The following is a 27,175-nucleotide window of genomic DNA, read 5'->3' as shown; positions in this document are numbered from 1 at the left end:
TGAGGACCATGTAAGCCACCAGGCAGGGCTTGCTGCGCACGGGCTGTGGTCAGCCCCCAACGGGCTCATGAACATCCTGCGGGCTCTACGAGCACCACTGGCTTTCTGATGTGGTTTCGGGCAGGGGGAGTTCCCTGCGATCCAGCCCTAGACCGAAAGGAAAGAGTCACAACGGACAGCCGCCCCACGGAAGCGTGCAAGGCCTACGCAGCCTCACGGCTCAGAGGCACGCGTCCAGACGGCCCCAGTATCCTCGGCCTTCAGGCCCCCATCACATGTGTATGCCTCCAACACCCTACCCTAACCGGTGCTCTGGTCCCCACAGCTCCAGGGAGCTCCGACAGGTCAGCTCCGGTCTGAAAGCCAGCTCTCCGTGGGCCACTTCTCTGATCCACGTAGCCTGGGATTCGGTGAACTTTGGTAATTTTTCCCTTACTAGAAATACTATCCCCTCGCCTTTCCAGGCTGGTCAACCGCTGGCACAGAGCTCTGTTTTCCACCCCTTGATGGTTTAATAATCTTCCTCTGGACCTCCTACATGATGTGCCTTTCTTGAGGTTTGGGGTGCCCTGAAGTGCACAATGTTCTAAAGGAAAGGGAAATAATATTTTGTACCAAGGGCAAATGATGTTTTGATTGCAATTTCTCTTAAATCTTCACTATTATAAACATTATAATTATAATACCAGCAGGAGCAGCTAACCTGTACTGAGCACAATCTGAGCCAGGCACTGAGCGTTTAAGTGCTACGGGGGGATGGCTGCAGAAAACAAGTTCCGGGTTAAGTACTTTATATACGTCGGCATGTTTAATCCTGAAACCCTGTGGCACAGGTACGGTTGTAGCCCCGTTTCTACAGGTTAAGGGGGGGCTAAATAATTTGCCTATGGTTTCATAGCTAGAAAGCAGAGGAGCCAGGATTCAAACCCAGACAGTCTGGCCCCAGAGCCAGGCTCATAACCATAACCACAAGGCAATACTTCCCCACACTCCTGTGGGTTTTTTTTTTTTCCTTCTCTTTGAAACGTACACACTTTAAGCCATTCTTTTTAAGCAGCAGCGCTCCCAGCTTCCCTTTCGACGAGGAGCCCACCCCCTCTAGTCAGCACCACGGTGCCCTCCCTCCCTCCCTCCATTGTGCGGCCCACCCAGCAGTGAAACTCCTTTGTCTCTTCACCCCACCCACAAGACTGCCGCACAGCTTACTCCTACGGGATTTGTATTTCACTGTCTGGAAAAGATTCGTGTTTCCCACATTTCTCTTTTACCAGGTAAGTTTACAAATCGTTAAATAATACTAGGAATGGTTCCGGTATCCATCCCTACTCTGGAGCTGGTTCTGCCTCTGAAACTTACTAATAACGAGGGAGAGTCAGTTTGACACGACCACCGGCCTGCATCGTACCTGTATTCTTATTAATTACTCAGTGAATTTCAGAAGAACAGGAAGCTGCGACTCCCCAGCTCAAGGGAAAGTGGATTTCTCCAGCGGTGCCGAGTTGTGCTCTGCCTGCAGCACCATTTCACATCACACTATCGCAAAGACAAAGCTACCTGCTCACCAAACTGGCTTAGTTTTCCTCCCAGGTGCACAACTGAGCTACATTTCCCAGCCCCCCCTTGCTTCTGAGGTCGGGCCATGCCACTTAGTTCTCGCCCATAACAAATGCTGCTCCCATTCTGCAGAGTCCTTCAAGGCCAAGTGTACAGACAGCAACAACCGGATGGGAGACACAAGACGACCGTGTGGAGCAGAGTCCCACATCCAGCCCCTCCGATGACCTGCTCTGAACGGAAGAAAATACACCTTTACTGTAATGAGTCAGTTAAATTCGCGAGTAGCTATTCCAAGATATTGCCCCTCGAAAAAAAAGATGTAATGTTCTTACCTGACAAGATCACTGGTAATAAGGAGCACACTGCAGCAAACGAGATGTAAGTTACTAAAACAAATGGTTGTGCGTATGCGTGTGTGTGAGCGTACACACATAGAGGGTAAAAGAATAAATTTATGCACCCATGTGTCATGAGCATAAACGATTCTTGGAGATCCCAGTTAAACCAGAAACCACATTGTAAGACGTAACCCATTAACACCCATTCGCATGCAAAAATGATGTGACATTTATCCAAATAAAATCCACAAAGGAATTTTTCTCTGAAAATTCTACATTTAAATTTGAATGAAGCAATAACGAAGTAACCATACAGTCCACAGTTTGCTCTGAAGTTTGAAGCACCGAATCACAGAGCTGAAAGGAATCGGAAATACTTTATAATCCAACTCCAGCACGAGAACAGACTCAAAACCCCTCACAAAACATCTGGCATCTCCCCCTCTGGTCTTTCCACCACCAGCCTAACCAACACAGGCTCGTAAGACACTGGGTTTTGGGCATCAGGGCATCTCCGTCGACCCTGTCGGCTCTGATAAAGGCCGTGAGGTCACGCGAAGGGAGGGCGGTGGGTGGCATGCTAGGATCCATCAGCAGCGCACAAAGCAAATTTGGCAAAATGTTAGCAACTGCTCTACAAAAAGTGGCGACTGTATGAGTTCTCACTGCAATATTCTTTCTACTTTCACATTTGGAAGTGAAGAAAATAGGAGAAGAAGACAGAAGAGGAGAAAACGGCCACTAGTATTCTTTTCGAGCCCGACTCGTTGGGGCACTGGCGCTCGGGCGTGAGTCCCTCCCCAGCAGCTCCAGACTACGTGCCCTTCTCAATATCCTCCTCACCTGCTGGGATCTTTTCAGATCACGACTCTCCTCCCAGCACACCCAAGTGACATCAGTGCGCGCATAAAGATCTCAGCCAAGTCGTTTATAAAAAGCCCAGAACAGAACAAGGTCGGAGGGAGGCTGGGACTACTGGAGTCGGCCAGCCGGGGAGGGCGGGCGCCCTGGAGGCCTGCGGGCCTGGGGACACGGAGGAAGAAACAGGATGTGTTTCCAGGCCCTGGGACACAGAGTAAGGAGGGCTGGACTTCAGAGACAGGTCCTAAGAGCTTGGAAGAGGTAAAGACGATGGAAGAAAGACCAGAATCTGGGGAGAGGTGAGGACGATGGAAGGAAGTCGGGAATCCGGCGAGAGCAGCGGGGCATTCAAACCACACGGGAGACGTACCCACAGGCCACACCCAAACCAGGCTCGTCCACCCCGCACCTCCGGTCCTTGGGACTCCATGCTGACTTCTGGAGAAAACCCAACTCCTCTGCAGGACATAGGAGCTTCTCACTCTCCTCTCTGGGGTCATCTGTAGCGGTGTTCTGAGGCGGCAGCTCTGACCTGCTTACACCTACCCACATCCAGCCCTCAGCAGAGCTGCTCCCTCTCTCTCTGGTCCCCACGGCCACCCTACTGCTGCGCCCGGCTGACTCCTCCTGTGCACCCTGTGGGGCTCACCAAGCAGTGCCTCCTCTCTCCCTAGCCGCCCTGATCCTCACAGCTGCCCGCACCCCAGGCGGCTCTGACGAGGTCTCGGGCACAGTGCGTGCACGCGGCCCAGGTCCAGCCTACACGACCTGTACTATGGGCACCGTGCTCGCTCCCGCTGCATTTCCAGCCTCAACGCCAGGCAAATGTGTGGCCATCACGGCACCGCAGGCCTCGCGGGGTCTAGACATATGTAAGGACGAAACGTGTGTTGAACAAATCCACTTGAATATGGAAGTTCTCAAAAGGGACAGCAAAGAGATTCCTGGGCGAGACCGAGGGGCACGGGAAGACAAGAGAGTTCGCGGCGAGGGGACAGGGTGGCACTTTGATTTGAAGCCTTCCCATCTGCTCTACCCCGGGCTCCCTCTCCGCTGCGCCCGCGGCGGCCTGCGAGAGCCTAGTGCCGATCACAGTCTCCCCGCCGACCTCCATCACCATTGCAGACACAAGCTTCTGGAGCACAATTTATGTCGGGCACAGCTGCCTCTCCCAGAGCCCTTGCTGAATCACACAGGAGCCTGCCTCGTGACCAACGGTCACAACTCTGCCATAGAAACACACAAAACAAACAGAACAAAGAGCCAGAAAGACCCTTGGGGGTGGAACGGCCTCGAGAGCTTCTGAGGCTGTAAGCCGACTGGAACCAGGCCAGGTCCAGAATGAGAGCTCTGTGCGGGGGCTCAGTCTGCCTGCGTGCACCTGGGTCACAGCCCGGAGGTCAATGGATAGGATGGCTCTTCGATGGTGATGGCATCCCATCAACTCCCTACAGATGCAAACCATGTCCAAGATCTCCAAGATATAGACAGCAGAGGGGCGCCTCAGTGGCTCAGTCAGTTAAGCATCTGACATCAGCTCGTGTCATGATCTCACAGTTTGTGAGTTTGAGCCCCACATCAGGCTCTCTGCTGTCAGTGCAGAGCCCATTTTGGATCCCCTGTTCCCTTCTCTCTCTGCCCCTCCCTTGTGCGCACCCTCTCTCTCAAAAATAGGCACATTTTGGGGGGCGCCTGGGTGGTTCGGTCGGTTGAGCATCTGACTTCAGCTCAAGTCATGATCTCGCAGTTCATGAGTTCGAGCCCCACATCGGGCTTGCTGCTGTCAGCACGGAGTCCGTTTCGGATCCTCTGTCCCCTGTCTGTCCCTCACCCACTTGCGTGGGCGCGCTCTCTTGCTCTCACTCGCTCTCTCCAAAATACACATTTTTAAAAAATGGAAAATAACATTTTTTTTAATTTAAAAAAAAAAAACCGACAGGAGCACAACTTTTTGAAATGCCAGTGCCATTGTGACTTCAAGAAAGCTCATCCTAACCTCTCAGGAAAACCAGACATTCTGTTTAAACTCGCCCTGGGACCTTTCGCCACCCCCACATCCAGCCTCTACCGCAGAGCCACTATTTGCAGGAAGGGTCGTCTTGAATCTGACTTCCCAAGGGAAGAGCCCTTTGTGACAACCCCCCCGAGGGTGGTAAGCAGACCCACCCCTGCCAGACCTGCACACGCTTCGGTGCGAGCCAGAAGTCAGGACAGAAACGCCTTCCCAGCAAGCCCCGTGCTGGGCCCATTCCCAAAACAAACAGAGAGCAGAGGAAAATGGAAACAGGATGTGCGTGTCACTGGCGGCATGGGATGGAAGGGGTACTCCTGCCCGCTACAACAGAAAACCCCAGTCCGGGGACCAGCGGTGGCCACGTCCGAAGGAGAACGCCTGGCTGGTCCGTTCGGCATTCGGCTCCCAAGAACACATATGTCCCAGGCACTACGACGAGCAAGGACGACCCCCCGCCCCCGCCCCCGCCCCCGGCACTCACCTGCAGTTTTATTGCACTCAAAGTTTATGACAGTCATCCGCTGGAAGCCTGAGCTGCATTCGTCACCTCCAAAATATATCAAGGTGAGGTCTCCATCGGAGTATCTAGAGGTTTGCGAGAAACACACACAGGTTTGGTAGAACCAAGAAAGAAACCTGAATTGTTACACGTTTCCACGTTCAGCCTTCTGCATACCATCAACAAATCAGTCCTGACAGAACAGCCAGCTCTCCGGGCAGCTGGGAAAAAAAACATCTAAAGGAAATGAGTTCCAAATGTATGGGCCTGTCCTCTCACTTCAAAGTAATAGCTGGCTGGAAGAAAGCACTGAAGGTTTTGCTGTGAGCATGAAAACTCTTCCACTCTTGTTTCGGATTTTGTACAAAATAAGTAAGGCCCAAGGAGCACACGGTTTGTCTAGCGACTGCCACGGCACAGTCTTACCTGAGGGACCCTTGACCATACTTCTTTGCAGAGAGCTACATTTTCGTAATGCTTTTGTGAAGGTAACTACCAAGTTAAGGGCCACGGGAATCGTACTGAATGCATTTTCTTAGTGGTTTCAAACTTTTACTAATGCTAACGGCATTACAGATTCTCGAGCTGCCAGAGAAAAATCAGAACTCCTCAGAAACACGCGTTGTAAAATGCAAAGGCCAGAGCCACGGTAACCAAATTCAGTGCCTCTCCGACAGGGTGGTCCCTTACAAACAACACACGATAAATCGAACAGCATTAACAGAAACGGCCGTATTGGAAAGCCAGGATCGCTGACAGATGGCAGCTCTCCTAAGTCAAACGGGAAGGAATGCTGGCTTAACGGGCCTGTGTGTACTTTACAGAAAATGGAAGGAGGAAGAAGATAAGGCGAGTCAGCCCAGTCTCACAAGAATAGACACAATGCACTCGAAAATGACGTGAAGGCTGTTTACACACCGGAGGGTCTGATTCTGGTATTTTCCTGCTACTTTGACTTGACTGGATTCGGACTTTTTCACTTGGCAAACGGCAGCTTCTTTCTTACTACAGAAAGACAATTCAACTTCTCCACAGACGTTCAAGTAAAACATGTATTCCTTGCCGTCGGAAGCGTAGTAAGAGGAGGATGAAGCTAAGGAAAGGGGACGAGAGGAGGAGAGACGCTGTTACGTGAGCAGGTGCCAGAAAGCGGGGGCGCTACCCGAGGCAGGCCTCATCCCTTCCTCACACACCCACCCCGGCGGCGGAGGCCACCCCGGCCGCTCGGCTCACCGTGCCCCTCCGGCTTCTCTTCAGAGCACCCTCACCTCTGTCCTGTCTGAGTGGCTGGAGGTCGACGGTGACCTCGTGCTGCTCGCTGCTCAGGGAACACGTTCTGCTTTCCAGATAATCTCTGTGGCATGCGTACTCAGTGACCCACTCGACTTCGTAGCGGCAATTGGATTTTGCTGTGAGCTTGGGAATGGTGCCCTATCAGGAACGGTTTGAAAAGAGCAAAATTAACGTTTTTACATGTCAACTTTCTATGCTTCTCAAAAACCCAAACGTATGTTATGGTGTTGGGTTTCTACACTCTTCTGTTACTGTTTCCGAACAGTTCGATCACTTGGCGAGTGATAACTGTCTACCTGCTACCATTCTTGTCCCTCTCAGAGGCACGCTCAAGGTTCGGCCACTGCGACCGCCCCGGACTCAAGGTCGCCTGACAGCCACAACCTCCACAGGCGGCCGTGACTTACGAAGGCATGCGGTCTGTTCGCTCCTCTCGATCGGAGATGAAAGGAGCAGGCCAGAGGAACCCCCGAGCTGAGCGGAAACCGCCGTGGATGCGCATGTCTGGGCAGACGATCCGTGACCCCTGCCCTCAGGTTGTCAAAGGGGTCTTGGGCACACCTCACCTGCACACGAGTCGGCTCCCGTCCCCGGGGGGAGGCCAGGGCATCACCCCCACAAGCCTGAAGTCTGCCACTTTGCAGCCCAAGAGCCGCTTTCACAAGCGTAACCTCAGCCGCTCTCTCTGGAGTGACGCGGAAGGCTGCCATGCTCCTTCCAGGCAACACCACCCCACGAACGTTTCCCGAGCGCCTGTCACGTGCCAGGCACCGCGCGAAGGGCTGGGGCTACACACGCGGGTCGCAACTCCATCAGACGCAGAGAGCTGTGAGTCCAGCTCTGCCCGTCCGACTCAAAATCGAGGCTCCCACCACCTGGCCTGGGGAAGCCGGACACTCGTGACGGGGTGCCAAGGGCTAAGTGAACGAAGACGACGCAAAAGGCCCCAGCGTGCAAGGTTCGCGCATCGGACAGGCGCAGAAAGGGCCAATCACGGAGGCAGAAAGTCGACTAGCGGCTGCCAGGGCTGGGGGAGGAATGGGGACTGAACACCCGCCAGGCCCAGGCTTTCTTCTGGGATGACGGAGATGTCCTCACGTCCCACTGTGCCAGAGACTGCACAATTCTGTTAATGTGCTAATAGCCATTACGCTGTCCTTGAAACAGGTTAATTTTATGCTAAGCAAAACTCAGTAAAGCCTTTTTTTTTTTTTTAAAGATCCATAGGACAGGGTGAACATTTACTAAAAGTCCAGCTCCTAGGTACATTCCATGAGCCCGCGTAAACACTTAAAGAGACCTTCAAGAGCAAAGGTGTCAAATGTCACCCGGTTCTGTGCGGTGAACGGTGCGGCCGGGAACGGACTCTCCCTCCACTAATAACAAATTGGCCTCCTTTCCGAAGGCCACGGAGTGCCTCGTATCCACGGAGGCACGTATCCGTATCCACGGAGAAGAAAGGAGGGACACTCCCGCTTCCCTTCGCTATGGTGGAGGGAACCGTTTCTCACTGAAAGCCCCAGCAGGAAGGGGAACCACGAAGACCCCTGCCAGCTTAGACTCCACTTCACACCCGTAGGCGCCAGTGGAAAGCGCACACACTATTCCCCAGCGTTCGCCTCCAGCACCAAGGTCCGCTGCCGGCCAGGCAGGGCTCTCCCAAGCTGACACCACGTGGCCCTGGAAGTCTGGGGACACAAAATGGAAAGCTGGCCCGGACTCCACTTTTGTCTCCAAATCCCACACACACAAAACGGGCCGGCTGCCAGCCCGAAACCAGACCAAATTCCACGTTCGTTTGTGGGGAGGGGGGAAGTACGGTCCCCTCGCGAAAGAATTCAGCTCCTCCCCCTTCATTCTATTATGAGGAGACAGAAATAAATGAGAGGAAAGCCCTACCCTTCCTCCCCGGGGGCTATCTCCCTCCATCAGCACCCCGCACCTGCTAGGACACTTGAACAGCAACGGACGCGTGCAACGCCACCGGGCACGGGCCCAAGGACAAGCAGACGCGGGCCCTACCCTCAAGGAGTTTACGAGTGTGCCAGAATTGAGGACCGGATGACGGGGTCATCGGCCGCGCGAGAGTGGGGGAGGAGGGGGCGGAAGGCTTCGCTGCGAGGCCCTAGGAATAAGAACCTTCCTTCTGGCCACGAGTCTCCTACCTCCTTAGCCCCGCAACTCCAGCCTCTGGCCTGCACGGCCTCCACCACGTCTGCAGAGCATCTGTTCTCATGCCTTGACTGTTTCTGCAAACCAATTAGCTACTTTCACCTTGTCTCAGCCTAACAAATAATAGCCAGGGAGTCACAGGTTTGAGACTATACATATGGCCTTTCAAATACGCGTTCCAATCAGCGCTGCTATATAAACTTAAGAAATCTCTCCACGAGCCGCTTAAAATCATCTCACACAAACTAGAACAAGACGCCTCCCTACATCAACACGCCATCCTACGTTGACATACGCACAGGCCCCTCCAGGCTGTCAAGAAAAAGCGAACACCAAGCCGCTGTCCCCCTGAGACCCTCGCACGTGCAGACGAGGGTCTGTCCCCACAGGCGCGTCTTCCCGGATACTCCACTGATGCATCTTTTCCCGGCCGGCCGTCTCCTGCCCCCGGACCCGCCGCCCTGGCCCGCCCCGAGATGTGCTCGCTCGGCCGGTCCCCACTGACGCGCGCTGCCAGGAAGCCCTCCGAGGCAAGCCACTCACCTCTCTGCGCTCCGACGGGCAGACAAACGTGATCGTCACCGCCGGGCTGTGACCATCACAGAAGTCTAGCTCCCCGGCCTCTTCTTTCATGTAACTCAGGACAAGCCTGGACGACACACGTTTGGAAAAGAGGGTTGTGAAAGTATGAATTAGATTCACATTAATCTGCTTCCCTGAGTATTCAGCACACTCCTTTGGGGGAGGGGGGGAACAGAAGAAACACCGAAATATAAAGGAAACCGCAGCGCAAAATAACTCCAATCTCCATTCTAAAAAACTGTTTTACTTAAGTAAACTTCAGTGAATACTGTTCTCTTTTTAAAAATAAATAAAACGACTGACGTGTAAATTTAAATACTAAAAAAAGCCGCTTGAGTAAGACAAACAAGACGAGACTATAAACGATCTGAGAAAACAAAACAAACACAGCGGAGCGGCCGAGTGCATCTCTGTCCACGAGGCTGCACGACCACTTCTCTACACAGCGGCTTGTCAGTGCAGGCCAAGGTCTCTTCTCCTCTAACCTGAAGACGGCCAAGTGCCGCAGCCGTCCTGCCCTCCCGTGGCCAGGCGAGCCTGGGCCACCGGTCTGTGTGCTGGCCTCCCCGCGGGATGTGCCCGCGGCTCCAGGGCTGACGGTCACAGAACACCCGAAAACAGATGACCTTCCTCTTCTCTGAAAAGCTCCAGCTTTCATTCAATGCCCGCGTTTTACAAAGTCCCCTCTCCTGCATGAGGAGTCACCCACCTGTCAGGACAACGGGACGGGCTGAACTGTGTCCCTCTAAAATTCATATGCTGAAGCCCTAACCCCCCAGTGCCTTGGCATGTGACTGTATTTGAAGACGGGGTGAGTAAGTTACAACGAGGCCACAGGGGGGATGTGAGGAGCTAATCAGACATGACTGGTGTCAGTATCAGAAGGAGAGACCAGAACACGGACACAAAGAGGAAACGACCAGGTGAGGACACAGGGAGAAGGCGGCCGTCTACGAGTCAAGGAGAAAGGTCTCAGAAGAAACCCGGCTTCCCTGTACCTTGGATCTCCCAGCCTCCAGAACTGAAAGGAAACCGGTTTCTGTGGTTGAAGCCAGCCTACGGCACGCTGTCATGGCAGCCCTGGCAAACTAACACAGACACATGTACAGAAACCTCCCAAATGTTCTTAAACTTAGGTGATGCTCCGACATTTTCTGTGGACAGAAGCACCCGCCCTGACGTACCATCAGTTCCATGCTAGAACAGCCACGATGAGCCATCTACCAAAGGCCCCTGGAAGCCAAGACGTGATCTAAGCCGTGGTCATGTGGGACACACTGGAGAAAAGCCTCTCTCTGCTAATTCAAGGCTCGAGGGCAGTAGAAGCCCACGTGCAGAAAGCACGGCTTCTTACGAGAAACAAACCACCCCCCACGGGAACTAGGGTGCTCGCCGCACCCCGGTCAGGAAGCAAGCTCCGCACCCTACAAGGACACCAGCAAACCTCCTCTCTGGGGAACAGAGGACTGTGGTTGCAAAAGCAACGTCACGAGTGATGTGACATGGAGGATACCGGAACATCAGAACATGCGTTAAGGTAGGGGTTATTTCGTGAACTGAATACACGTGTGGATGTGTGCCGCATCGTGATACATGTTTTGAACGACCACAGAGACAAATGACCAGAAAATCGGCAAGCAGACCAGCCTGTGTTGATGCACAGCCATGACCAACGGCTCTACGAGCACACACGAAGTAGCAATCTCACAGGGACCTGCGGGGGTTACGAGCACCGAGAGCACACTCACCTGTCCTTGCTCACGAGCTTCAGGCCCTCCTTGGGCTGGCCGACATCAAACGCCCGGTCCCCCCTCACCAGGCAGGCAGCAGTGCCACGGGGACAGCCACGCAACTGTGGACTTGAGTCCCGTAGGGAGTCTGTAAAACATCACACGTGACGCTGAATCAGGCTGTGCGTCAGGACTGACGATCACGCTTAACCTTAGGCACAGGGTCCCTTTAAAAAAAAAATTATCAAATTTTTGAAAATCCCCAAAGTAACATAAAGTAGTAGAGGTCTGGAAACAAAAAAGAGCTAGGACCGAACCCCGTCCGGAGACCGTGGGCGCGCCACTGACCACTCTGGACACGTGGAGTGAGAACAGCATCGCCTGCCCGGCATGGCTGCCGGGACGTGCAGGGAAGGCGCTCACGCTGCACCTGGCAGGGAAGAGGTGCCCGAGGAATGGGGACTATTGTGTAATCTGTACTTAAGGAACACCCTCCCACCCCCACCCTTTCCTAAAGACACACCGACTGCAGCGTCATCCCCTCCTCCAAGCTACAAACAATGCAGAAAATGCAGACACCCCAAGGACCAGTGGGAAGATGAGGACACTGGTGGAAAGAACCTACAGACAGTTCTGGTTCAACTCTTAGATCCACCACTTGCTGTCTCTGTAACTTTGCTCTCATCACACAACTGTCCAACTGCTGGGGCATCTCCCACAGGTCTGGGGAGGATTAAAAAACGCCCCGATGTACCTAGAACACCGCCCAGACTTCAGCGGCTACTGCCACCACCCTTTCCCATCCTACAGCTTTTCCTTCACCGCCACGGGCATCTCACACGGCATCGGGTTTACATGCTTACCTCACACGTGCCCCTGACCATAAGCTCCATCCAAGGCTAGGACTCAGTGCCTAGCACAGGACAGGGGTTCAAATTTCCCCCGTGAAGGAGTAAGTAAGGCCCAGCCTGGTCTTTAACTAAAGCCTGATCAACCAGAGGGGGGCCCTTGCCCCTTCTTCTCCAGCGTGACGGGAGGTGGCGGCGGCTGAGGAAAAGGTAAGCGCATCGTCAGGCTGTACCGTGAAACCTCGCGAGGGGACGGTTTTAGTCCACGTCAAGTCCCCGTGGTGTGGCGGGCTCCCTGCCCACCCCGCATCAGCAGACCCGCTGGTCTACTGAAGGCAAGATGGGACGCAGGTACCCTGAGTGTGCACAGGCAGGCACACAGGAGCAAAGCTACAGCTGCTCATGAGCTTTTCAGGGTCACTGTCAAACAAGGCTTGGGGCCCAGGGCAACTTCCTGGGGATGGAGGGCGTCTGGACAATAACTGGCAAATCAATTTTTTTTTTTCATTTTTAAATTTTTAATTCAAAAAACTACTGTGAGTCAAAGTCACTGAAGGCCAATTCAAACTGCCAGTAATCAAAAAGAAAAACCAACTTTTGGGGCACCTGGGTGGCTCAGTCAGTAAGTGTCCGACTCTTGATCTCAGCTCAGATCTTGATCTCAGGGTCATGAGCTCAAGACCCACACTGGGCTCCACCGCCAGTGGGGAGCCAACTTTAAAAAAAAAAACAAAAAAAAACAAAAAAAATCCCTTTCATAAGAATACCTCTACCGAATTCAGAGAATCCTTAAAATGATAAAAAGACCAGGAATCTAAATGTTTTCTAAACTAAGATGGCATATTATTTCAGAATTCAATAATCTGCAAGGCTCGTCAGCTTTATAATCAAATTTGAGTTACAGATCCATTTAAGACAAAGACTCTGTCTATCTGGCTTATTCCAAAAGAACATTAAAAGCTGTCTTCAGAGAACAAAAGAATGATGTAAAGAGCCTGACATAAAAAAATCTAAAATTATCACTAGTCACTTCTAGTGAACCACGTATGTGGTATACTCACTTTTTAAAACTGTTTGAAAATAATCAAAATGGGGGGGCACCTGGGAGGATCAGCTGGTTAAGCGTCCAACTCTTTAATTTCGGCTCCGGTCATGATCTTGTGGTTTGTGAGTTCGATCCCTCACATCGGCTCTGTGCTGACAGTGCTGAATTCTTTCTCTCTCCCTCTCTCTCTGCTCCTCCTCCCCCTCCCTCTCTCTCTTTCAAAATAAACTTAAAAAAAAATCAAAATGGTATATAACGTATTTGTACAATTCAAAGAATAACTGTAAACTCACGTACCGACCACCCAGCCACACCCTCATGTTCGGAGTTTATTTTTAAATTTTTTCCCGAACGTAGGAGCACCTGAGTGGTGGCTCAGTCAAGTTAAGCAGAAGACTATTGGTTTCAACTCAAGTCAGGATCTCAGTTTGTGGGATCGGGTCCCACACCGGGCTCCGTGCTGACAGTGCGGAGCCTGCCTGGGGTTCTCTCTCTCCTCCTCTCTCTGCCCCTCCACCATACACGCACGTGCTCTCTCTCTCTCTCAAACTAAAAATTTTGTCCCGAGCTTTCCTAAGGCCAAAGTCCCACGTACTATGTGAGAAACAGGAACTTAAAACACTAAAAACGATCTTAATTTTATTAGCTAATTACCAGCAAGATTTACGGGGGCACAACTACTGCTGGCATAGCAGGGAGACAAGTCTCGGCCTTCGGGACTAACACCTCCTCGCCCCTGAAGAACGCACAGAGCTGGAGTTTAGAAATTGCTGACAGAACAAAGGTTTATTAGTAACAGTTCTCAGGGCCCCATTTAGATAAAGGCCATTTACAGCCTTCAGTTAACTGAGCAAAGACACCCACGCTTCTCACAGCGCTTCTGGCACCTGTAGAGAAAGCCGGGCAAGAAGCTGGCTTGGGCTAAGATACGCGTCACGAGCAAGTTCCCCAGGTCACTTGGCTGTCCGTCTGTCCCTTTTGCCCAGCCTGCAACACAAAGCCGACAGACTGGGGTACACACAGCTGGCTAGAGACCCTCCTCCCCACAGCCCTCCCAGGAAGGCTGACTCATCCTGCTCCAGCAGGTCTCGGGGCGCCCGGCACGCCCACCCTATCCGCCCTCCCCACCATCTCCCTGGAAGTCAGCTATGGGAGAATCCTGGAACCAACACGTCTGGCAGAGAGAACACACTGGGATGGACCAACAGTCTGGACAAGATCTGCAACGGAATCAGAACTGACTGGGAGCCCCGGGGGTGAGGTTATGCACAACATCTTTCCGGTAGGTTCCTCAGGGGGCCTACTCAGTGACACGGATATTCCAACTAGGAAGAACGGCAGAAGCGCAAAGATACCGAAGCCTTCTGAGAAATCCTTTGCCACCCCCCCCCCCAAACCTACCTATGTCTCTACAAACGTTGATGAACAGGGAAGTGTCCGGGTCAGAGTCATCCACCAAGTAACCTCCGCTAATCTTGATCAGCGGATTTAAATCGTGCTTCTTGAACTCTCCATCAAAAACATAGCACGGCACCTAGAAGAGAGGAAGAGAAGCGGTCTTGGACACACGGCTTCTTCCACCACTGGCTGGGTGGGGCCTGTGGCCAATGTCTCGTCTCCACTGTCGGGGTCCCAGGCAACAAGAGGAACAGAGCAAAGGTCGACAAGAGCTTCAGCGGCTGTACATTTAGCACCACCGACTTTCCCTCACTACTGCCCAATCCCAGCAGCATGCTGCCAGAAGCCTCCGCTTCCTTTTTCTTCCTAATGCTAACGTGTATTTCCGGGCACTGCCATCTGCTGACTCGCCAGCTTTCTCCCACGAGAGAGGAAGCTCCCTGAAGACAGGGACTCTGTCACTGCTGTGGTCCTAAGCGGGAGGCTTAGGATGACTCCTGGAACCTAACGGGGCCTCCCGAAACACCTGTTCAGGAATGTATGAAGACACGTTCCTCCTCTGCGCATCTAATCCAACGCTTCCTGGATTCTAACCTAGGCCCTCTCGCTCATCTCTAGGAACTAATGGCCTCTTATTTTTAAAATTTCAAGGAACCCACTAGAAGACCCTGCGCTTTACAAGGTCTACCTATTTCTGAAGGCAGAGCATTCAAGCCCAGAGATGCGCCCAAGAATAAAACAGGCCCTGGTCATCTAACTGACATCATGTACCGCCACGTCGTCTTTACGGAAATACCCCTTTAATCGCCCTGCCAAAGAATGCCCAAAAATTCACATTCTTGGCAATCATTTTTCTAACGTTTATTTCTGGGAGGGGGCGGGGAGGGAGAGGGGCAGAGGGAGAGGGAAACACAGAATCTGAAGCAGGCTCCAAGCTGAAAGCAGTGAGCCCAGTGCAGGCCTAGAACTCAACGAACCACAAGATTATGACCTAAGCCTAAGTTGGATGCTCAACCAACTGAGCCACCTAGGTGCCCCTCGGTGATCATTTCAAACGCATCTGCTACATCACTCTCAAAGGATGGTTTTCCTCAAATTGACTGAAAAAAAGACTGAAGCTATTCACAGGCAGATCTATATAACAAAAACTAACTGCTTACTATTTAGCTAAAAAATTATTCTTAGAAAGACGCTATCAAACCCGCAGCAATACTCTGACCTACTAACCCTTTTTCCCAGTCCTGTTCTCAGAGATTCAGGGAGATCTAATGGATCAAATCAAACAACCTCAAGGGACACAAGAATTCCCTTCAGCCAGACCCCGAAAACGAACTCCCCCAACGCCCACAGCATTGATCGGGGGTCTCTCTGATGACTGAGGGGGCCGGCGCCTCCGCTCCGGGGACACAGGCACACCAAGCCAGCAGCAGGGTCGGCAGGCCAGATGCCAAGCCTAACACTGCATCCTGCACAAAAGCGGCCAAAAAGAAAGGTACTGCTGCAGACAGTGACTAGGTTCCCGCAAGAGCGACCACGGTGTCCAGAATCCTACAAACCGACAGCCCGTCATCCTCCGGCAGGTTAACACAGAAACAGAACTCGAGCAGGGAGCGAGCCGGCTGGTGAGTGGGTGGGAACGGGAGACAGGGAGCACCTCTCTAGTGACCAAAGGAAGGCCTGGGAACGAAGGGAGCAGCCTGGAACATGGCGGGAAGGAAAGCCGGGGCCATGTGTGAAAGAACTCGTAGTTCCAAACTAGCTTGGTTTCACCAACAGACTCGAGAGATTCCAGGAAGCGAGGTCCACAGACACCCAGCTCAAGGCAGTTTTAGCAACTTCTGGCCGGCTCGCTACTCCAGGAAGGAACAGAAGACACGCCTAACACAGCGCCCCACAGAATTGGAGCGTGCATCGGAAAAACAGTGAAGGCTCCTGGGGAAAGTCCTCCCCACTTCCTGCTCCACTGAGCAGAGCAATGGAGACATTCATAAGAGCAGGAATGTAGCCGCCGGGAAGGAGGTCGCTTGCCAGCTTCAAACACCACACAGTGAATCAACCTTGTTAGCACCATACGTATATTAGCTGTATTTATGTAACTCTGGTAAGAACACTGGCATGCCAGTTCTGAATTTCCTGTGTTCCCAAGAGTGCCACGGTAAGGGGACGTCCGTCCGCGATATTTTAAAGAAATTATCTTAAAAAAAAAAAACCAACCAGGATCCACTAGACAAGCATTATTCCGCCAGCCTGTAGAGCCAGTGTCTGGAACTCCATGATATTTGCCCACCAAATTCTTCTAAACTTGACAAAGCAAAACTGACAGCAGAAATGAAATGTGAAAACCAAATCTGGTTGGTTTGTTTACATGAAACATCTACTAGTTTTTGAAGTGATACCACAGCCCGTAAGGTGTAATCAAATCTTACCAAAAACAGAGAAGAGGAAATCTACTTGATTATGATTTACTAACAGCAACGGCACTGTTTTTTGGCGGCCACCGTCCTCTTCCATGCTTCCTGCCTCAGTTTACCTGTACCTGAGGCAGGATGAACCCGGGTCGTGAATGAAGACATGCCCTCCGCACCATAGGTCTATGGGTTCTCTGAAAGCAAGAACCCTTTCAAAATTTAATGAAATTCCTACTTCTTGGCCCATGACAGGGCGTCGATAAATGAAAACTGAACGAATAAAGCCCCAGCTACCAACCAGACCTAAAGAGAGTATCACTGAGGACAAACTGTATGGTGCTCATGATCTTTACGTCAGCTTCCAAGAGAAATGAAATGTCACCATTTTGAGAAAAAAAAGAGGGCTATACCTCTCCCTTAACATACCAAAATCTAATTTAGAACAGGGGCCCACTCAATTTCCCATAAAGGGCGACAGAGCACGTTATTTTAAGCTCCGTAAGTCACATAGGTCTCTGTTGTTCTTTGCTTTTTTTTTTTTTTTTTTTTTAATCCTATAAAAATGTAAAACCTGTTCTTAGTTCTGGGGCTGCACAAACACAGGCCAGGGGGCAGGAGTTGGTCCAGGGTCTGCAGCCTGTGACTTCTGACCTGTACCATGAAGAAAACAGAAAATAGGTTGCTATTTATGTATTTATTTTGAGAAGCGATTTTTCCCCAGGTGGTGGGAGACACAACTGTCAGCTCAGCAAGGCGAGGTAACAGGATGCACAGGTAACACTGGAAAAATGGGCAGCACTTTCAGGCTGGAAAACCAGAGCCCCAGAGGACATGTGTGGGGCCCAGAGAGGTCTGAGGCCCCAAAAAGAGCAGGAGGCATGTGTCTCTGTGTCCCTGAGATGTTTTTCCCGCCATTCACCGATATATACTGGCAAAGAGCTTAACCTAAGTGTTAAAATTTGAGGTTTAAATGTGACCCGGTCTCCTCAATGTCAGTGTCATTTTCTTAGGCATTCATTCTTTCCACAATGGAAACTGCTTTCTCGTTGAGTATTCCTTACGCTCCTCTCTGGGAGGCAACATTTTCCCTCTGCCACTTTCCTATCAGACTGTCTTTTCTTTTAAAGACTGCCATATTTGAAAGACCACTGATAACTTATTCTCTTTAACTTAATTTGGCTTTATTTTCAAAAAACAAACATCTCCCTTTTCACCCTCCTTCAACGGCACTATCTTAGGCCATCACGGAAAATAACAGATGGCCCCCCATCTGTCAGTTCCTAGAACCTGAGAGAGTCTGTGAACCGAATCCTTTGGGACACACAACTAACGGAGACACGTGAGAGTAACAACCCACGAAGGCTGTCGTCTAGGTGAGCACAGGACACCACCTTTCAGACGCGGGATGGTGAGAGGGGAGGAGCAGCAGGGGAGTGCTGTCTGCTCTCAGCGGAGCCAGCTTCAGAGTCTCTGGGCTCAGGGAGAGGATGCTTCATTAATCACCAAAAATGACTTGAGCAAACACCAGGAAAAGAGTGGAGGGAGCGACAGGAGCCATCTAAGTCTCTGAGGTGAACTGGCAGAGAACTGAGGGGCTAGGAACGCCTGGCCTGGACTCGGAAAGCGTCCAGAAGCCGCCCCACGGTGGGGGAGAGATGGGGCCGGTAGGAAGAGGGAATCCGCTGAACACAAGCTCAACCACGTTAGTCACCAAGTTGCGCAGCACCAGAAACCAAGAACTAACTAACCAACTGAGTAGATGCTGAGCCAGTCCATTTCTAATCATATCCTGTGATGTTTTAAATGCCCTGTTCTAAAAATAAGAACCACCCAGCCTCATTTTAACAATTAAATCATACGGTTATCTTTGCTCAAATGGAATCTGAAAACTAAAAAAGATTTTGACCCCAAAAGGTTTGCGCCAATATTTCAACTCTTAAAGGTCCCAGAATGTCAAGCACGTGACCTTGAGCCCCCTCGTTACCTCTTTATTAGCTTTAAATATGTCTTTCTTGCAGGCTGCAGTGGTCCTCCACTCGAAGTAATGCACACAGTCTGTCGCAGTTACAAATTCAGGAGTTCCCTATTTTTAAAAAAATTAAAAATAAGTTACGATACTGCATGATGTAAGGGTTTTTTTTTTCTCTCTTAAAGTTAGAAACAGTAAAGGCTAATGAAAATTTGAAAGCAGAAAGAAGAGGGGGAGGAGGGAGGACACAACTGTTTTAGTTAATCAAGGTCATCAAGAAGTTCCCAAACGCAAAAATTATGAGACAAAAGCTTCATGAAATCATGCTGGAATTTTGGTATAATCGGTCCAAAACTGTTCTACTGCCCCAACTATGCAAAGCACAGTAAACTCATGGGATGCAATCCTCAGAGCCCTTCCACTCTCAAACTCCAAATGTTCTCTTAACCAAATGCCAACAAAATCAAAGCCAGAAAATGTGACCTCATACTTCCTGTAAGCTGAGGACGGACGCCCATCTGGACCCGACTGAGTTCACACACCAGCCTCGCTTCAGACACCCCACACTCAAGGGCAGCCCCTCCTAACAGACTGCAACCAAGGTGGACTCCAAAATGGCCAACCACAGCGCTGCTGGGTGATACGCGATACTGAATTTACCTCCATACGCCCACATGCAAATCTAGGGAGTTCTTCGCAATTCTGGTTCTTGTACGGTGAACGCAGAATTCTTGAGGGAAGTTAGTTAAAATTAAAGCAGCAGCTAGCTTATTCTGTAGCACAGACCTCCATATTTCATATCACTGCAAACAGATCTTTTTCCAAGGTTTCAACATAGACAACAGTGCAACTGACAGGCTGGTCCAAAATTAACAATGTAAGTTCTATTTTTAAAGTTCTTCAGAGGAGACATTATAGGTCTGAAGATGCAGGAAGTCACAGCACCAAATTCTAAAATGATACTTTAAAGCAAACTGATACCCACATTGAGTTTCACTCAACCTTATTTTTCTAAATACTTGCATTCTTACTCTGATCAGAGAACATTCATAAGACTTGTATATAAACTGCTTCTCCTAGGATGAGTACTGGGTGTTGTATAGAAACCAATTTGACAATAACTTTCATTTTAAAAAATAAATAAATAATAAAAATAAAAAATAAATTGCTTCTCCTAAAAGCTAGCAATTATTCACTGACAGTCCCTTTCTGAACACTAGAGATTAACAGCAAAAACTCGCATGCAATATACAGAGGATAAGAACAAACATCATGCTTTAAATAATTATTTATGTCCCCTTTCGATACTAGCAATACTTGAAAAAGTGATATTAGTGGCCATTGTCTGCTGGCCAAGGCTTCTCCTAGATAGATGTTGGCCTCTCCAATTTAATGTAAATGAGAAAACAAAAACCTTTTTTTAAAAAAAAAAAGTGCATTGCCCTAAAAACTACCATAATAAAATGCTATGAAAATAAGTTTTAGAAAAAAAATTATGCCTGCAATGTAAATGTTCAGCAGTGTTTCGAGTTTAAACATGCTAATCACCTTGAATTGTAGTTTTATACAGGATGTAGGTCAAGTTTCACTTAAAAGTTGTAACTACAGGCTAGGGTTTGTTTATGTATTGGTTCTTAATGGCGATGGCGTTTTGGTTGGGGTTTTCAGTTTGTGTTTTTAATTTTGCTCACTTATTCTTCCCGGAATGACACTGTAGTAAGAATGTCCAACAGACAAACATTTTTAACAAAAGGAAAGAACATTATAAAGTGACTGTGCGGACTCACCAAAGTTTTCCCACATAAGAAGGTGATGCTAGTCTGGATTTTGTGATTTGTGTTTTGCTTACAGGTCTCTGTTGTATTGAATTCCAGAAGAGATCTGGTTGCAGTTTTCAAAGAAGAATCACCTATTTGGAAAGGAAAGCGCATGAACAAGCTATAAAACATTCATGACCATAAAGCCATTTCCGAGCATAGACAAATTAAAAGTGGTACCATAATTCATCTGAAAATTCATAAACTTACAGGCTGTCCCTTCCCCAGAATTCTCCAGCTGAGGAATGGCATCTCCATCCACCCAGCTGTTCAAGACCCAAACACATTACATGAGTCCCAACTTTCTCTCATCTATCACATTGAATAAGTTGGAAAACTCTAATGGTTTTCCCTCCATCTCAAATCCATCCGCTACTCTCCACCTCTACTACTGCTGCTACTAAAATCACTACCATCCCTCACCTACACTCTGGCAGCAGCATAGAACTGGTCCCCTTGCTCCACTCCTGACCCTCACCATCCTCCCTCCCCATCCACCTCGACAGATACAATCTCCAAAAACATAAGTCAGAATATACATATAACTCAACTGCTCAAGTTCTTCAATAAATTCCCATCATATATACTATCAAAACAAAATTTTTTTCTTTCAAATTTTTATTTAAATTCTAGCTAGTTAATGTATAGTGTAACATTGGGTTCAGGAGTAGAATTTAGTGGTTCATTACTTACACAGAACACCCAGTGTTCAACACAAGTGCCAGCCTCAAAAATCAAAATTCTTTAGAATGGCCAAAAAGTGGAGTGATTACATTTCAGTTTTCCTGGTATATTACTGTAATAATCCAGAATAAAATGTCTATTCCATACCAAATACTGATAATTGGTATAAGCAGATTAGGACAAAGAGCACAGACAGATATGTGTTGAATCAAACCTTGATATGTGACAGAGTAATAGATCAGTGGGCAAAGAAGAGACTTTCAATAAATGGAACTGAAAACAAAATGGAAAAAAGATAAAAACTGGATCCCTACCTACCACTGTACATGAAAATCAACTCTAAAGGAATTAAATAACATCAAACACCAAACTTTAGATAGAACTCTTGGTAGAAAACATAATTACCTTTTAGATCTTAATGTAGGAAAAATATTTAAGACTCAAAAGCATTAACTCTAAAATGTCAATATATTTGACTTAGTAAATTTAAAAGTTTACATTCACCAAAAAAAATAGCTTAAGGAAAACAGAAACAAGTTTTAAACTGGGAGATACACAGAACTGGCAAACTGGCAAAGAATTGGCATCAAAAATATATACATTCACACACACCCCCCCCCAAAAAAAAAAAAGGAAAGGAAAAAAATTTTATAATCCTAGAAAATGAAACAAAATAACCTCTAACTGAAAGAACATACAAAAAGAAGACAATGAGGAAAGACCGACACCTAGTCATGTCATGGTAAATTTTAATATCAAACGTAAAAATTCTAAAGCTTCTAGAAAGGTAGAATAGGTCACATGCAATAAATAACCCAATATAAAATGAACCAGATATGATCAAAGGGAAGAAAACCATGTCAGTAAATACACGAAGAGATGTACAACACCCCTACTGATCAAGGAATTACATATTGAGAACACATGGCATACTGATTACAACCATCCCATTGACAAAAGTTGAATACCAAGTGTTGGAAAAGAGATGGCCTAGCATGCCTTTGTTGCCTCCGCATGGCATTATGTCCTAATATCCGTGTATCCTGTGACCTACATATTCAACTCTTACGTATATACACAGAAGAAAACCATACACATATACGTAGAACAAGAAACAAATGAAAGACCATCTCATGTTCCTCACACTAGCAAAACCGTGGAAACAACCCAAATGCCCATCAATAGAACCATGGATAACTTACCTTTGGGAGAGCCACATAATATCACAAAAGTGTTAGTAGGAACAAACCATGGTGAAAGATAGCAATACGCTCCATCTTTAGAAACATAATATTGTTGTTACCACTTTAAGGCCCCCCAAATTACATATAGCATGATCTATGCTTTGTATAGAGTTAAAAATATTGGGCACGTACACACACACACACACACACACACACACTTTTGAGAGGCAGAGACACAGAGACAAAGAAAAGGAAGAAAAAATTAAATATAGGCTAATTATTACTCCCAGGGAAGGGAAACGGTGGCGGGGGGGAGGGGTGGTGAGGAAAACACAGAGACAGTGGTTATTCTCAGGTTCCTAGATTCTGTTAGAGATGGGGTTCATTACATTATCCAAAACAGAAATTAATTAATTAATTAATTAATTAAAAAACAGAAAAAGGTTAGCCCACGGATTAGTTATGACTGCGTATCATAAACTCAGGATTATAACTGGTCCATTTCGATACAAATACCTGATATCTTTTTGTGAAAAGAAATAAAGGAGGAAGAGGAGGGGGAGGGGTCAAAATTAAGATGCCAGTGGAGAGAGGATAATGGATTTCAGAGCTGCCCCCAGAGCACCAGGCTCACAGTACATTGGTTCTTTCTCCTGACTGCCTGCCCGCCTGTCTTTGTGCAAAGGTCCACCTGAATCGCTCTCTCCCCTAAAATTCCCGGGATCCGTCCGAAAATCTTTTTCCTCGACCAAAAGAGCACACAAGCCCAGAGGAGTCTCCGGGACCGAGGACAGCGCCCCGTGGACAGCGCCCGTAAGCCCCGCCTACGGCAGGCGGGCCTAGGGCCGGGAGACGGGGCGGGGCTTCGACGCGCCCCTGCAGCGCTGCGCTCCAGGAGACACGGAGGGCGGGCAAGGACCACAGGAAGCGGCAAGCGCTGTGGCCAGAAGGGGGCGCTCACAGGCCGCAGCCCCCCCCACCTTGAAGACCCTCCCCCGCGCCTCCTGTCCCCCCACACAGCGGCCCCTTCCGGCCCTGTGCCCAGAGCTCCCGGGGGCTCTTCATAACAGCTGGGTCCGCCCTGAAAAGGAAACGCGGAGGGCCCTGGCCTCGGGCTGGGAGGGATCCAGCCAACCTCTGCCGCCGCGGCACTGGGCACCAGCATCCCTAAGCGCCAGGCCCCCATCAGCATCGCACCCGCCTGTCCACCTCGCCTTCTTCCTCTGCCCACTCCACCCGGTGGCCGGGACCGGCTGCCAACCGGGGCACTCGGGGAGAGGCCGCAGCGAACCGCGGCAGACAACCGCGGCAACCGGCCAGCCTGGCCGTCCTCCCCGGACGAGAGCCGGGTGAGGACTGCGGGGCCGCGGCCAGCACGCCAGGCCCACGGCCAGCTCCCGAGGACGGCGCCAAATGGGCTGGGCCGCGCTCGCCGGGCCCGCCAGACCGCGCCGGGTCCTCCAGACCGCGCGCCGGGCCCGCCAGACCACGCTCTCCAGGCCGGGTCCGCCAGACCAGACCGCACTGGCGGGGCCCCACCAGACCAGACCGCGCCGGGTCCTCCAGGCCGCGCTCTCCAGGCCGGGTCCTCCAGACCAGGCTGCGCGCGCCAGGCCCGCCAGACCGCGGTCTCCAGGCCGGGCCCGCCAGACCAGGCCGCGCTCGCCCGGGCCCGCCAGGCCGCGCCGGGTCCTCCAGACCGCGCTCTCCAGGCCGGGTCCGCCAGACCGCGCTGGGTCCGCCAGACCGCGCGCTGGGCCCGCCAGACCGCGCGCTGGGTCCTCCAGACCGCGCGCTGGGCCCGCCGGACCGCGCCAGGCCCGCCAGACCGCGCGCGCCAGGTCCTCCAGACCGCGCTCTCCAAGCCGGGTCCGCCAGACCAGGCCGCGCTCGCTGGGCCCGCCAGACCAGGCCGCGCTCGCCGGGCCCGCCAGATCGCGCCGGGTCCTCCGGACCGCGCCGGGCCGCGCGCGCCAGGTCCTCCAGACCACGGTCTCCAGGCCGGGTCCTCCAAACCAGGCCACGCGCGCCAGGCCCACCAGACGGCGCTCTCCAAGCCGGGTCCGCCAGACCAGGCCGCGCTCTCCAGGCCAGGCCGCGCCGGGTCCTACAGACCCTGCGTACCAGGCCCGCCAGGCCACGCTCACCAGGGCCCGCCAGACCGCGCCGGGTCCTCCAGACCGCGCTCTCCAGGCCAGGTCCGCCAGACCAGGCCGAGCTCGCCCGGGCCCACCAGACCAGACCGCGCTGGCGAGGCCCCACCAGACTAGACCGCGCCGGGTCCTCCAGGCCGCGCTCTCCAGGCCGGGTCCTCCAGACCAGGCTGCGCGCGCCAGGCCCGCCAGACCGCGGTCCCCAGGCCGGGCCCGCCAGACCAGGCCGCGCTCGCCTGGGCCCGCCAGACCAAACCGTGCTTGCCGGGCCCGCCAGGCCGTGGCGAGTCTGCCAGACCTCGGTCTCCAGGCCAGGTCCCCCAGACCGCGCCGGGTCCGCCAGACCACGCGCTGGGTCCGCCAGACAGCGCTCTCCAGGCCGGGCCCTCCAGGCCGCGCTCGCCCGGGCCCGCCAGACCAGGCCGCACTCACCCGGACCCGCCAGACCAGGCCACGCTCTACCGGCCAGGCCGCGTCCGGTCCTCCCGACCCTGCGCACCAGGGGGCCCGCCAGGCCACGCTCGCCCGTACCCGCCAGACCAGGCCACGCTCTACAGGCCAGGCCGCGCCGGGTCCTGCAGACCCTGCGCGCCAGGCCCGCCAGGCCACGCTCGCCCGTACCCGCCAGACCAGGCCACGCTCTACAGGCCAGGCCGCGCCGGGTCCTGCAGACCCTGCGCGCCAGGCCGCGCTCACCAGAGCCCGCCAGACCAGGCCGCGCTCCAGGCCTACCAGGCCTCGCCTGCAACCCTCGGCGCCCCCGGCCGAGCCCAGCCGAGCTCGCAACTCGGCCTCGCTGAGGCCGCAAGCCCCAGCGGTCCCAACTTCGCAGGCAGCCTCAGGGCCCACCGCACGGCCACCGGGCCTCCCCAACACCTCGATCAGGGCCTGTCAGACAGGCAGACAGCCCTCCCCGTGCTAGTCACCAATGTGCTCCAGCAAGGCTTCCCCCGTTACCCACTTTCCCTTCTTTATCGTGTCGTGTCCTTCAACGTGTACTATTCACGTGTCCTTTCACCAAACGAAGAATCCTCCTAGCTGCCCAATTTTTCCCTCCAGCTGCTGCCTCATTTTTCTGCCCCTCTTTGTATTAACACTCTTCAAAAGAGATTTCTATTCTTGCTACCACCAATTACCCTCCCCTCTCTAATACTCCCCCCTCCGTCCCTTGCACTGGCTGCTCCCCCAGAGCCACCTGACTCCCTCAGCTCCAAGTCTTTGCTTAAATGTCACCTTCTCAGCGACACTTACCCCGTTTAATATTCTTGAACACACACACTCCCGAGACCTCCAGCACTCCTGACTGTCCCTCCTTTTCTTTTTTACATCCATCATACTCTAATACGCTACCTAGCCAGTGTTTGTGTTTGTCTCCCACTCAACTACTAGTATGTAAGCTCCACAAGAAAAGGGATTTTTGTCTGTTTTAGTGACTGAGTCATTCAAGTATTTGTTACAAATAAATAAATGAATATTAAGTGTTGGCTGTTTCAAAATATAATTTATACATATATCTTTTCAGATGTGACTTAACCAAGTAAATCAGAATAAAATATACAACTTGTTCAACTATCCCCATATAGTTAGGGTGGGCCAGCACATTTGCCACAGTTAACAATGCTACAAAAAAAAAAAAAATTGTACAAAAAATCTGTATACAGTACTAATTCCTCTACTGGTTAAGATTTACAAAAGTAGGTTATGGGAATCTGGGTTTTGAAGTCTAACAGATATTATTGCCAGACTCTCAGGAGAGGCCGTAAGACAGAAACAGGAGTTCTATCTAAAACTCTCCCAGATATCATCTTAAATATCCAGTAGAATCATATGTTTTTTTTTTTAAAAGGAAAGAATACAGGGCTTAAGAGGAAAAGAGATTTTCACATCTTAGGAGTCAGAGATGCAAAATTCAGTGCAGCGATCAACCTGAATGACTGTCATAGATTTCCCCCAGTGCGCACAAGAATCAAACCATCCAACTAGCATCTGAAGTCAGGGGCCAGCCTCCTGAGAGTAAAGGAAGTCACTTGATGCGGCAACTACAACCGGATTCACTGTGTCCTACCCAGGTCACCAGCAAGAAGCCGGTCAGAATCCGAGGCTTTGACGGTAAGTAACCACAATTACCACCCTTCCCTGGTGGGTATGTTACTTCAGCTACATGTGCTAACAGGTTTCCTGAAGTAGATATACATAGTTTTTTAGCCCTCAGAAAGATTAACTCAATCAAGGCCAAAGAATTAACATTTGGGATGTCAGGAGGAATGTGAGCATAGTATTTCTACCTACTTGCAATGTTCAATGTTATGACTCCAACCCACAGGTTACAACTGAGTCGCAACTGATTGAGACGGGTGACACAGTACTAGAACTTAGAAATTCTAAGAGAATTTCAGGCTTATGAGAAGTTTCAACTATTAAATTTATAATTATTGTTACTAAGTTCTAACTTTCAGATCAGACATCTGAAGTACTTTAAAAGGAAATCAAATAGGTGAAACGTATACGTCGTTTTAAATTGTGGTGAAGGTGGTTCAACTAGGTCGTAAACAGAACCAAATGTTGTTCATGGGTCCCCTAAAAATGGCTGCTGAACTCTGCTAGATTTATATACGTAGCAGTA

At 50.8% G+C, this 27,175-nt stretch overlaps 1 protein-coding gene across 1 annotated transcript in view; it reads right to left on the bottom strand.

Annotated features, from left to right (window-relative positions):
* IGF2R (insulin like growth factor 2 receptor) overlaps positions 1–27,175 on the bottom strand; it is a 105,402-nt gene that overhangs the window by 53,953 nt on the left and 24,274 nt on the right. The window contains exons 3-10 of the mRNA XM_043592694.1: positions 20,502–20,623; positions 18,730–18,828; positions 14,341–14,473; positions 11,065–11,194; positions 9,278–9,383; positions 6,538–6,700; positions 6,188–6,362; positions 5,252–5,355 (exon numbers count right to left, since the gene is read on the bottom strand). Coding sequence (XP_043448629.1) covers positions 5,252–5,355; positions 6,188–6,362; positions 6,538–6,700; positions 9,278–9,383; positions 11,065–11,194; positions 14,341–14,473; positions 18,730–18,828; positions 20,502–20,623 — 1,032 coding nt within the window. The remainder of the gene's footprint in view (positions 1–5,251; positions 5,356–6,187; positions 6,363–6,537; positions 6,701–9,277; positions 9,384–11,064; positions 11,195–14,340; positions 14,474–18,729; positions 18,829–20,501; positions 20,624–27,175) is intronic.

The sequence above is a fragment of the Prionailurus bengalensis genome, chromosome B2 (assembly GCF_016509475.1).
Source record: "Prionailurus bengalensis isolate Pbe53 chromosome B2, Fcat_Pben_1.1_paternal_pri, whole genome shotgun sequence".
NCBI classification, from domain to species: domain Eukaryota; kingdom Metazoa; phylum Chordata; class Mammalia; order Carnivora; family Felidae; genus Prionailurus; species Prionailurus bengalensis.
Note: the sequence above shows the minus strand (reverse complement) of the source record. Positions and strands in the feature narration are given on the sequence as shown.